Source organism: Bos grunniens, chromosome 13 (assembly GCF_055505025.1).
Source record: "Bos grunniens cultivar Pamir isolate PY7600 chromosome 13, Bosgru_T2T1.0, whole genome shotgun sequence".
In the NCBI taxonomy this organism is placed as follows: domain Eukaryota; kingdom Metazoa; phylum Chordata; class Mammalia; order Artiodactyla; family Bovidae; genus Bos; species Bos grunniens.
Window position 1 is genome coordinate 7,280,001 of NC_141177.1, and position 12,612 is coordinate 7,292,612.

General features: G+C 56.0%; 1 protein-coding gene across 16 annotated transcripts in view; it reads left to right on the top strand.

Annotated features, from left to right (window-relative positions):
* Positions 1-12,612, top strand: part of SULF2 (sulfatase 2) — a 126,167-nt gene that overhangs the window by 97,510 nt on the left and 16,045 nt on the right. For 15 of the 16 annotated variants that reach the window (XM_086331497.1, XM_086331504.1, XM_086331510.1 and 12 more), the window contains exons 6-11: positions 1,013-1,163; positions 2,501-2,676; positions 4,793-4,921; positions 7,059-7,115; positions 7,588-7,717; positions 9,524-9,716. In XM_086331497.1, coding sequence (XP_086187623.1) covers positions 1,013-1,163; positions 2,501-2,676; positions 4,793-4,921; positions 7,059-7,115; positions 7,588-7,717; positions 9,524-9,716 — 836 coding nt within the window. Of the gene's footprint in view, positions 1-1,012; positions 1,164-2,500; positions 2,677-4,792; positions 4,922-7,058; positions 7,116-7,587; positions 7,718-9,523; positions 9,717-10,389; positions 10,815-12,612 lie in introns of those variants that run through there. The other variant, XM_086331511.1, reaches the window with a different exon arrangement.

Below are 12,612 nucleotides of genomic sequence, written 5' to 3' on the forward strand. Positions count from 1 at the left end.
GGCACCCATGCCTTGTGGGGTTTCCCACTCGTGAGCTCAGCCCCCAGCTCTGCCTTTGGCAAGGTCGTCCCCTCACTGGGCCACGAGTCTCCGTTTCTCACTCAGGGTGAATAAAAGTAGCCCCAGCACCTAGGGCGGTTCTGAATATTAAATGAGATGATATAAATGGAGCCTTCTGCGTGCACCCAGCACACAGCCAGCGCTCATCCGAGGTCAGATTATCCTGTATTTATTCGTTCATCATTGAGCATCACAGCTGACCCCACAGTAGAAGTCTCAGAGCCCAGTGGCTCCACCAGTCACTCAGTGAGACCGTGGGCAGGTCCCGGAACTCCTCTGACCCCCGTTTCCTCTTTTTTAAAATGGGAGATTAACCACACAGGAAGAATAATTGTGACAAGTCATAGAATACAGCCTGTCCCAAACGTACACATTCAGGCCATTCTCACAGTTTTCTGACTATTATTAACCGAATTTTTTAACCAATTTCCTTTTAAAACAAAAACAAAAACCAAAATCTATTTCAAAAGGAAATTCCATGTGACACACCTTAATTAGCATTGATAACTGGCACTCGCCATCTACCCAATGCAGCTGAAAAATGAATGCAGTGCTGTTAAATTAGAATTGGGTGCTGTGCCCGTGGGTGGTTCTCAACTTGAACCTCTCTCCTCCTGTACAAAGGGAGGTGGGCAAATTCCAGGGAGGAGACAGCCCAGCACAGACAGAGACTTCGGCCTTGATGCGCTCGGCGTGCTGACAGGGCTGCGATGGGAGGACGGTCCCCCTGGGGGCCTCCAGGGCACCTGGCGCTGTGGCCCCCCAGTCTTCCCACATGCATGCCCCACACAGAGACGCTGACCTAACCTGGGGCAGAGCCCCCCAACATGCTGGCGTCCAGAGGGGCGAGGTTTCAGCCTGGGCTGCAGCCCCAGCACATATTGGGGTGGGGAGGTTGGGGGGCACCCCCACCCGTGGCCTGGTCTGACCTCTATGCGTGTCTGCCCACCAGCACCCCAAGCTACAACTACGCGCCCAACCCCGACAAGCACTGGATCATGCGTTACACGGGGCCCATGAAGCCCATCCACATGCAGTTCACCAACATGCTGCAGCGGAAGCGCCTGCAGACCCTCCTGTCGGTGGACGACTCCATGGAGACGGTAGGCTGCCCTCCTCCCGCCCCACCCCGCCCCCAGCATCGTCAGCGGGAGAGGAATGGAACCGGGCAGAAGGGAGAGGCACCCCGAAACGGCTGAGTGATCCAGAGGGAACCCCAGTACTTGGGAACTGTTCCAGCTCTGGTTGGTCCACTCCAGCAACCACGTGTGGCTACATACACTTTTCTACAGCTTTCCGGAGAATGCCGCACATGCACATACCGCACAGCTCACCCGACTCAAGCACACGTTTCAGTGGGTTTTCACTTATTCAGAGTTGTGCGATCCACAGTTGGCCTTAGAACAGTTTCATCAACCCCCAGAAGGAAACCCTGCAGCCCTTGAGCATCACCCCAAACCACCCCCCCACCCCTCCACCTTAGGCAGTCCCTCACCTACTTTGTGTCTCTGTGAATTCTTTTCTGGACACTTTGTATAAAAGGAACCCTACAATACGTGGCTTTTTTGTATCTGGCTTCTTCCACTTTGTGCGATGATTTCAAGGTTCACTTGAAGGTACTTAATTTTTTTATTGTTGCTGAAAAATATTCCATTGCCTGGGTATGTATTTTTAAATTTATCCATGTCTACTTAAGTTCAGTAAGGGCTTCCCTGGTGGCTCAGACAGTAAGGAACCTGCCAGCAATGCAGGAGAGCTGGGTTCTATCTGTGGGTCAGGAAGATTCCCTGGAGAAGGGAAGGGCTACCCACTCCAATATTCTTGCCTGCAGAATTCCATGGGCAGAAGAGCCTACCATGAGTTACAGTCCATGGGGCCACAAAGAATCAGACACCACTGGGCAACTAACATTGTCACTTCCCAATAAAATTTAAAGTTTTGTTCCTCAGTTGCACTGGCCACATTGGAAGTGCTGAACATGTGGCTGCACGTGGCTCATGCCACAGGTGTTAACATTGCCTGCATCGCAGAAAGTTCTGTTGTGGGTCACAGACTCCTGCCTTGGGCCATTCATCCATCCATCCATCCATCCATCCATCCATCCCACAGCGTCTGTTGAGCTCCAGCACACACAGGACCCAGCAGGGAACAAAATGACAGAAGTCCCACCCAGATGGGACCTGCATGCCAATGCAGGGAGACACAGTCCACAAATAAGTGCTGAGAAGGCAAGCAAAGGGGGGCGGGAGGTGAGGAGGCCCTAGTGACAGCTGGGTCAGTCCCAGGGACCCCACCAAGAGGTGACAGTTGAGCGAAGACCTGAAGCAGGGGAGGGACAGGGCCTGAGACCCCAGCACATCTCCCCTTTAGGGCAGAGCAGGCCAGGTGCCCACTGCCCGCTGGCCCTCCCCATATCCTCACCGCCTTGCCTGCGTTTCAGATTTACAACATGCTGGTGGAGACGGGCGAGCTGGACAACACCTACATCGTGTACACGGCCGACCACGGCTACCACATCGGCCAGTTCGGACTGGTGAAAGGGAAGTCCATGCCCTATGAGTTCGACATCAGGGTCCCATTCTACGTGAGGGGCCCCAACGTGGAGGCCGGCTCCCTGTAAGTGCATCACCCCACCCCCAGCACCCCGCAATTCCAGGGAGGCCTCCAGGCTCGTTGACACCCACAAGGGCAAGCAGCAGGCACCTCAGCGGGCAGCCCCTGGCCACTCCCCTGGGAGCACAGGATGTGGGCAGGTGGGCCTGGGTGCCGAGCGAAGGGGCAGTGATGTCACCCGGGGTGGGTTCTGATCATCACCGTCCCCTCTGTTGAGGAAGGGGAGGCCAGGGCTGTTAGCACCCGAGAAAACAGACTGTTCATAGTGGGCGCTGTGCCAGAGAATCAGGGAGCCGGACTCTGTGTCCCTGCCAGCGCATGGAGATGCCACCTCGACTTCTGTCTGTCCTGACTGGTGGTGGGCCTGGCAGTTGTCGGGGAGGGGCCCCGGGCTGAGGTCAGCGGGGCCAGCTCAGTGGCAGCGCTAAGGGAACCAGCCTCCCCCCATCCTTCCCAGAGGGCCACGTGGCCCCTCCGCCAGCCGTGCCTGTGGGTTAACCTTTGAAATGACACGTCCTGGCAGCAAAAACGTCGTGTCTGGGGCAGGGAGGGGTAGAACGGCCAGTAATCATAGCTGCAGCTTCCTCGGGTCAGCCGGGATGTTAGGGAGACCAACTCGAAGGGTCTTCTGAAATGCGCGTTGTCACTGCTCTGGCGCTCATCGGGTCTGACTTCCGTCCGAGCCCTGAACGCACGGAGACACTGACTCGGCTACAGGATTCCTCCTGAAAGGGCAACGTCCTGGGACCGAGATGTTCCTGCCCCGCCTGGGAGGTTTGGTGGAGCTTCCAGGAGGCAGGCAGTGTGAGCTGTAGTCCAGCCTCATCTCTCGTCCTCTGCCGACCTCACTGGGTCCCTCCCTGTCTGGATCTCAGGGTCCCCACCTATAATCATAGCTATTATAATAATAGCCATGTTGATACAGTGTGATTCTTCAGGCTTTGGTCTAAGCACCTTCTATCCAGGTAACTGAGTTAAGCATGATAACAAGCCTCTAAGATAGATGTGAGTGTTATCCGTGTTTTAAACACGAGCAAACAGAGGCTCGGGTTAAATTGCCTGAGATTACATAGCACAGAAGAGAGGAGCTGGAATTTGTCTCAAAACCAGGTTTCTGACACTTGTGAATGTTTTTCCTTATTTGAGAAGAATCTATGACCATTAAAGTCATTAGGATTACTTGCTTTCAGAAAGAGAAGATGGACTGAACTGTAACCCAGCAACTGTCATTACAATGGTCAGCCTCAGAGTCTGTGATCTGCTTCTTAGGACGCAAAACCCAGAGAGGCTCAGCTGGGGAGGACCCATCTCTCCACGCTCAGGGGTTGTTCAGGTGCAGACGGAGGACTTGAGCCCACACAGCGGCCTCCCAGAGTGTTTACCAGGCATCCTTTCTGGGGTGAACTTGTGGCAAGGAGGTCTTCAGAGCCAACCAGGGGAGAAAAGGAAGTGAGGGAGGGATGGCTAGGACAGGCGTGGGTCACATGACATCCCCCTGGTCTGACATCCCACCCCCTTTGCCTGTTCTGTCGGTGTGGCCCACCCTCAAGGGGAGGGAGTCACACAAGGCTGTGAACCCTAGAGCCTGCGGATCTCGGGGCCACTTAGTCTGTCATTGGCCTCTCTGGTAATCGTCGAGCGAAGAACCAGAGGTGGTGAGAGTGCTCGCTGGGGCCATGGAGGAAGAACGTTCCAGGCAGAGGAGACACCAGGGCGAAGGCCCAGAGGCCGGGCTGTGCTCAGCCTTCCAGGCGCAGCGAGGGGACCAGTGTTCACATCAGAGGCTCAGAGAAGAGTCCAGGGGAAGGTCCAGAGTTTGGAGTGCATCTCAAAAGAAAGCGTTCTCCATTCAGTTGGGGCAGGCAGGGCCTTCCTGGCAGAAGAAAGAGCCAAGCAGAAGCCAGGTGTGGGCCTGTGAACTGCAGCCCCCCGTGGTTGTGCAGAGGGTGGGAAGGTGAGCGCTGGGCTTCAGCTGAACCGAACGTGCAGAGAGGAGCTTTGAGGGCCAGGGTGCAGGACAGTGACATGATGGATGGCAGCTTTCCAGCCTGCCCGCCCCAGGGGAGGCTGGGTCACCACTGCCCTGGTGACCGAGTCCTTCTCGCCCCGCCTCCCTCAGGAATCCCCACATCGTCCTCAACATCGACCTGGCCCCCACCATCCTGGACATTGCTGGGCTGGACATCCCCTCGGATATGGACGGGAAATCCATCCTCAAGCTTCTGGACACAGAGCGGCCGGCGAATCGGTGAGGGGACGGGGCGGGTGCTGGGGTGCCAAGCACCCCAAACTGTCTGAGCTCCTGGCCTAGCTGTGTGGGTCTGGGGGGCAGGGGTTCCTCCAGACTCAGGAGCTGGGGTTCTAGGGCCCCTCATCCTGACCACTTACCTGCCATGGTGTGGGGGCGGGCGGGGGTGGGGGCAGGAAAGGAAGCTCCCTCTCTGAGAGTCCACCTTTCCAGCTAGAATATGGCCACAGTGACCCGCTGAGGACCCGCCACAGCTCAAATTGGGTGAAACTTTTAAAAAAAAATAACAGCTATCGGAGCTGACATTAATTAAGCACTTACTGTATGCCAGCCTTGTTCTGAGTGCTTTGAAGCAGATTTTATCATTTTAATCTTCACAGTAACCCAGTGAGGTAGGCATTATGATGATCCCAGCTTGGAAATTGAATCCCAGAGCAGTCAAGTGACTTGTCAGAGTTCTCTTGGCAAGTCTGGATCCCACTCCAGGCATCCAGACTCTAGGCTAGAGGCTACACTCTTAATCACCATGATCTGTGGCTCTAATGCTGGATAGTATTGGGAACATATTCCTGGGTGTCCTGGAGGCAAACAAAAGAACAGTGTTGTTCAGTCGTGTTCAACTCTTTGTAACCCCATGGACTGCAGCACGCCAGGCCTCCCTGCCCATCACCAACTCCCAGAGCTTGCTCAGACTCATGTCCATTGAGTCAGTGAGGCCATCCAACCATCTCATCCTCTGTCGTCCCCTTCTCCTCCCACCTTCAATCCTTCCCAGCATCAGGGTCTTTTCCAATGAGTCAGTTCTTCGCATCAGGTGGCCAAAGTATTGGAACTTCAGCTTCAGCATCAGTCCTTCCAATGAATATTCAGGACTGATTTCCTTTAGGATGGACTGGTTGGATCTCCTTGCAGTCCAAGGGACTCTCAAGAGTATTCTCCAACACCACAGTTCAAAAGCATCAATTCTTTGGCGCTCAGCTTTCTTTATGGTGCAACTCTCGTATCCATACGTGACCACGGGAAAAACCATAGCTATCTATACGGTATTGTTTTAGTCGCTCAGTCGTGTCCGACTCTTTGCACTCCCATGGACTGTAGCCCACCAGGCTCCTCTGTCCATGGGATTCTCCAGGCAAGAATTCTGGAATGGGTTGCCCTTTCCTTCTCCCACTATACAGTGATGGTGAGCAAAAACTAGGTGGGAAGGTGAGCTGAGGCTGGTCGGACAGGAAGGCGGAGGACGCAGTCACTGGCGTGGCAGCAGCGGCATCTAGTGGCCATCGGTGTAACTGCCCACCGAGATAACGGCCCCACAGCACTGATGGACGCAGCCTCCAGCTGGTACCTCCTGCAGCTCAGAGGGGCCGGGCTGGGTGGGCACTGTCTGTCCAAGACTGAGCGTCCTGTAGAAGGAACCACCTCTGCTGAGCCTCCTCCCTCTGACTAGGAGGTTTTATGAGCTGTAAGGGTACAAAATGGGTGTGTTTGGGGAGGGCGGGGGCACTGTGTTGGGAGCCAGGACTCTGGGGAGTTGGGTGCAGAATGGAAGCGTTCTCTTAGCCTGAGGCCCTGTCTGGGAAGTGGAAATGATAGCTCAAAACTCCACAAAATGCACACTTAAATCCAACGACAGAGGATGAAAGGGAAAAACATCCCCCCAAACACAATGTAATTAACCTGAAGTCAGGAGAAGCGTTTCATCTGGTGCTGAAGTAAAAGGGGAGCGATCTCTTCCAGCGCCCGGGGAGCTGCTGGGCTTCCTGGGAGGCACAGAGGGGCACACACATGACTACACGTGACTCGGAGCGACTGACCTGGGTCGTTCTGCCCCGCGTTCAGACTCAAGGCTCTAGGGAAGTGCAGCTCTGCTGTGGGCGGGGAGGTGTGTGTGTGTGTGTGTGTGTTCGTGTATGTGTTCATGTGTGTGTGTCCGTGGGTGTGTGTCCGAGTGGGTGTGTGTCCATGTGGGTGTATGTGTGCATGTGTGTGTCCCCCACTTGCCCTGGCTGCCCCCGGGGTCTGCGCTGCTTGTGAATCAAGGCTGGCTCTGAGCGCCATCCCTGCTTCTGGAAGGATAGAGGGACGTGGGAGCCCCCTGCATTGATGAGAAGATGGACATGTGCTTTCTCCCTGCCAGGTTTCACTTGAAAAAGAAGCTGAGGGTCTGGCGGGACTCCTTCCTGGTGGAGAGAGGGTGAGTGCTGGGGTCTGGAGGAGCCGCCCCAGGGCGACACCGGGCAACCCCCACCCGTGCCTCCCAGGAAGCGCCCGGCAGCCCCACCTGTGCCCGCGATACTACAAGTGTCAAGGGCAGGAGGGAGACTGATGCTGTTCCGCTGCCTTCCACCGGGGGCTGGGAGTCTGTGTCCTCGGCCCCCTGGACACAGGAAGCCGTTCGCTGTCCCTGTGGTTGATACGGAACTTACGTCTGGACGCCCCCTGTACCCTTCAGACACGCTTTGTCCTGCCTGGACAATGTCGTACATGCTTTTTCGTTTATTTGCCAACTCACGTGGAGGCGTCCCCACTTCCTAAGTCTCTGACCGTTGGAAGACGCGGCCCGGCTGGACGCATGTACTCCCTGGTGACGCTGCACCAGGGCTGCGGGGGGCCACGTGCCCCCCAGAGCTGGGCGACCAGCCCCGCTTCCGCTCTCTGCCCCACAGCAAACTGCTGCACAAGAGGGACAGCGACAAGGTGGATGCCCAGGAGGAGAACTTCCTGCCCAAGTACCAGCGCGTCAAAGACCTGTGTCAGCGCGCCGAGTACCAGACGGCGTGTGAGCAGCTGGGGCAGGTGAGGATGCTCGGCGCAGCCCTGGGGCCGGGGCCGGGGTCCCTCCTTCCCTCTCAGGGGCTCCCCCACACCGCGGCCCAGGCCTGCTTCTCAGAGCAGCAGGCCAGTGTCCCTGATGAAGTGTGACACCCAGGGTGATGCCAGGCAACGCTCGGAAAATCCTGCTCCAGTCAGAGGAAAGTTCCCCCGTGGGTGCACATGCGTCTTTAGCTGCTCCGAGACTCTTGCCTGATCCCTCTTTAACAAAGATGCAGCGGCCTCTGCACAGTATTTATAAAGTTAAATGACTTTCCATTGTATTCACTCTCCCAGATCATCTTTGTGGCTGGCTTTCCGCTTATATAGGAACAACAGGAAATTACCTTCTGACATAAACAAGTTTAGCTGTAAAAATGTGAGCTGATTTCAAGAGAAATGTTAAGGAAAATATAATCCAGACAGTATCTGGAGATAATAGCACCTGTGACGGTGGTTTGGGAGAGTCTGAACTTGATTTTCTGAGGCCTGGGAGGCCAAGGTGGGCTCTGGAGAGGACGGGGAGTGAGGACGGAGCCTTGTAGAGAGAGATGCCAGCCCGAGGCGCGGCTCAGGGGGAGAGAGGCGGGCGGATGAGCAGGGGGAGCAGGTGAGGGCGCCCTGGAAAGGCCCAGGCACCAACAGAAGGTGCCTCCCTGCCTCGGTCTGCGAGCTGGGACTTTGAGCTCACCCATGCTGGCTCAGGCCTGGAGATGCAAGCCCATCTCACCAGTAACAGGAAGTAAACCCAGGGCCTCCACATTCCATTTCTCCTTAATAAACCCGTGGGTTGCCAAGGCCAGGGCACCAGGTGGGTGCATGTCACAGGCTGCATCCAGGCAGCTCTGTCTTATCGCTGGACTCAGAACTGGCACCAACCTGTCCTCACAGCTGGGCTCCCCCTGCCCCATCCAGCATTTGTTCACGACCTCCTCCCAGCCCCTCCCCCTGCCGTGGAGGGCATCAGGAACCCGCCCGTGCCCCTGGAGCCCTTTGGGTCATGCTGGAGCAGCATTCAAGGCTGCCTCTGTTGCCAGGCACAGGAAGAAAGCCCTGGACAGAAAGCTCTGGCCTCCCAGAGCTGACCATCTGGGCAGACCCCAGAGGGGCTCAGATTTCAGTTCTGAGCTTCAAGGGAATGAATCAATGAGGCCACGAGGGGCCTTTGTCCCCCTGGGATTGTAGTCAAATCCTCCTGCTGGCCCATCCCACCCTCTCCTTGCAGACTGGGGATCTGGCAGTCCCGGACAGTGAGAGGGCTGCCTGATCTGTCTTTGAAAGCGATTATCCAAGCGCACTACTTAACCCAAAGGAAAGGAGCACGTGGGGTGGGAGGAGCCAAGGCCAGCTGGGGAGGCCTCTGCCACGGGCCCTGCACTTACTGCTCTAGGGCCTCCAGGATCCCAGCCCAGACACCCACCTCCCACCTCCAGCAGACGCAGTCACACCCTGCTGACCACACCCCCCACCCCACCCCACCTCACTACACCTTCTGGAAGGGCCCTTCCCTGTGTACCGGCCATGCGCTCCAACCTGAGTGCTTTTCTCTTACGGGGCTTCCCCGTGGCTGGGTTCCCGCTCAGCCACAGCGCATCACCCTGGGTACCACTTCTCCGCTCCCCTGACAGTGGACAGGAATTCATCCATCACAGAGCAGCTCATTCCAGGCACCAGCCCGTGTCCAGTTGGGGCCACAAGAGGGACGCATCTGGGGTGGCTGGGAGCAGGGAGCAGGGAAGCGGCGGGGTGGGCGAGCAGGCCCGGGAGGCTGAGGCCGCACGTGTCTTGCAGAAGTGGCAGTGCGTGGAGGACGCCTCGGGGAAGCTGAAGCTGCACAAGTGCAAGGGCCCCGTGCGGCCCGGGGGCAGGGCCCTCTCCAACCTGGTGCCCAAGTACTACGTGCAGGGCAGCGAGGGCTGCGTCTGCGACAGCGGGGACGGCCAGCTCACCCTGGCCGGACGCCGGAAGAAGCTCTTCAAGAAGAGTAAGTGGGACGGCAGGGGCGGGGAGGGAACACACCCGGGCAGCCCCGCTTGTTCATTCAAACAAACCCACGTGCCCCGCACCATCAATCCACCCAGCCCCAGGTGGGGTGGGCAGGGAGTAAAGGAGATGAGGGTGTAGAGGGCTGAGAAGAGCAGGAGCATAAAGAGAAAGGGAGGGGAGAGGGGTCTGGCTCTGGGCCACGTGGTGCGGCCCCTCTGAGACCAGAAGACCTAGAGGGCTTTGAGCAGAGGATCCAGGATCAGATTTGTGCTTCCAAAGCATTCCTCCAGCTGCACGGCAGGCACTGGACAGGTTCACCTGCAAAGCGCTAAAAGATGTTGAATCCCCCAGTGCCGGCTTCCAGATGAGGTCAAGCCAAGGCGACGCCCTTTAGCCTCACGTCTACCTGCATGCAGGTGCGCTAGGTCACTGCAGTCGTGTCCGCCCCTTTGTGACCCCATGGACTGTATAGCCCACCAGGCTCCTCTGTCTATGGGATTCTCCAGGCGAGGATACTGGAGTGGGTTGCCATGCCCTCCTCCAGGGCATCTTCCTGACCCATGGACTGAACCCACAGCTCTTATGTCTCCTGCATTAGCAAGTGGGTTCTCTACCACTAGCACCACCATCTACTTAGCATCATGTCCCTGGCATCGCATATCTTTCTGCAGTGACTTCACCATCTAAAGTGGCCCCAAGGAGGCACTGACATCTTGCGTCGGGTCCCCAAGCCCCAGCTGGCTGGGCTGTGCTTTAAGGAGGGGAACATGTGGGTGAGATGAGCTTCCGGCTGCTACCTTGAGTTCAGTGTCAGTGAATCACCACGCGCATGAAGTCGGGTGTCTTTACACAGACAAAATGGAGACACAGTGTGCATAAGGTTCCGTACTGATAGTTGACAAGTGTGCTGTGACCCAAGGCTGGCAGGAACCTCACCCCACGTTTGCCCCAGGAGCACTGGTTCCCGACTTGCTAGTTCAGTGTCAAGGTGATGCTACAGAACAAGACCACCTAGAGTAACAGGAATCCACTGCACAGTTGACCTTGAACGACAACGGTCCCCCTGCACGCAGATCGTCCTCAGTAGTAAATACTACAGTTCTGCATCACCCGTGCTTGGTTGAATATCCGGATGTGGAGAAACCATGGATACCGGCGGGAGGGGGGGTTAACTATGAGTTACATGCACATGACCCCCAGCCTTGGTCAAGGTCAGCTGTACTTTGGAGAGGGGAGAGCCCCGCCATCCCAAGTGGAAAAGCTGCCCTAGCTTTCACACCTCCCCACAGCAGGGGCCAAAGAACAGAAAGTTAGGCAGCCAGCGACCAGGGGAGGCGCCTAGGGAGGTCCTCTCAACCTGGCCGCACCCTCCCAGCGGGTGGTCATGGCCCCATTCTGAGGGTCACCTCCCCTGGGGAGCATGCCCCCAGCCAAATGTTCAAATGAGGATGCACCTGGGCTTTGAGGATGTTTGGCAGGCTGCAGGAGCCAGGACATGGTCCCAGCGAGACGGGTCCCCTGGCTAGAATGTCCCCTCTGGAGCTGGGCAGTTGCCCAGGCCACCATTGCTCTAACCCCCTAACCCAAGGGGAGCCAAAGCCTAATCAGAGACTCTGGTTGTTTCTCTTCTTGCGCTGTGGTACCATCAGCACTACCTGATGCTCAGCACTGTAACCATTTCTGACTATCGAGTTTAGTAGCTTTAAGGACCCTGATGGTGTTGGGCGGCCATCACCACCGTGCGTCCCGAGCTCTCTTCCTCTGGCAGAACTGAAGCTCGGCACCCGAGAAACACTGACACCCCACCACCCTTCCTCCCGCTCTTGGCAGCCACCCCACTGCTTTCTCTGAGTTTTACTCTTGGTACTTCACAGAAGCAGGATCACATAGGATCTGTCCTTCCTGTCTGGCTTATTTCACCCAGCATCAGGGTTCATCCATGTTGTAGCCTGCATCAGGATCCTCATCCTTTTTCAGGCTGAGTGAGACTCCCCTGTAGCCTAATTAGAGACTGGCTGTCAGGCAGCAGGCTCAGAGGTCTCCTGTCTTTGCAGAGGACACCTTCGTTACGAGAGCTGGTTTGTCTCCATAACGACCCAGCTTCTGCCTCGAACGGCACTTCCCCACTGATGGTCCCCCGTTATAACTCCTCACTAGCTGATTAGTAACTGCTAAGCTAATCTCTTTTCAGCTGAATAAAATGATTGGTTTCCAGATTGAATTACACAGTTAACATCTTGCTTCAGCACATGGCACATTGGCTAATCTTTAAATAATACAAGAACTTGTGATTTAGTTAAGCCTCCCCCCGGCCCCCGCCATGAATGCTTAGAGGAGAGAGATTGTATTGCACAGTATTGTTCAGTCACTCAGTCGTCTCTGTTTGTGACCCCACGGACTGCAGCACGCCAGGCTTCCCTGTCCTTCACTATCTCCTGGAGTCTGCTCAAATTCATGTCCATTGTATCAGTGATGCTATCCAACCATCTCAATCTCTGTCACCCGCCTCGCTTCTTGCCCTCAATCTTTCCAAGCATCAGGGTCTTTTCCAATGCATCAGCTCTTCACATCAGCTGGCCAAAGTATTGGAGCTTCAGCATCAGTCCTTCCAGTGAATATTCAGGGTTGATTTCCTTTAGGATGGACTGGCTTGATCTCCTTGCAGTTCAAGGGACTCTCGGTTCGAAAGCATCACAGTCCAAAAGCATCAATCTCTGTGGCACCCTGTCTTCTTTATGGTCCAACTCTCACATCCACACATGACCACTGGAAAACCACAGACTAGACGGACCTTTGTCAGCAAAGTATTGTCTCTGCTTTTTAATATGCTGTCTAGCTTTGTCATAACTTTCCTTCCAAGGAGCCAGCGTCTTTTAATTTCATGGCTACAGTCA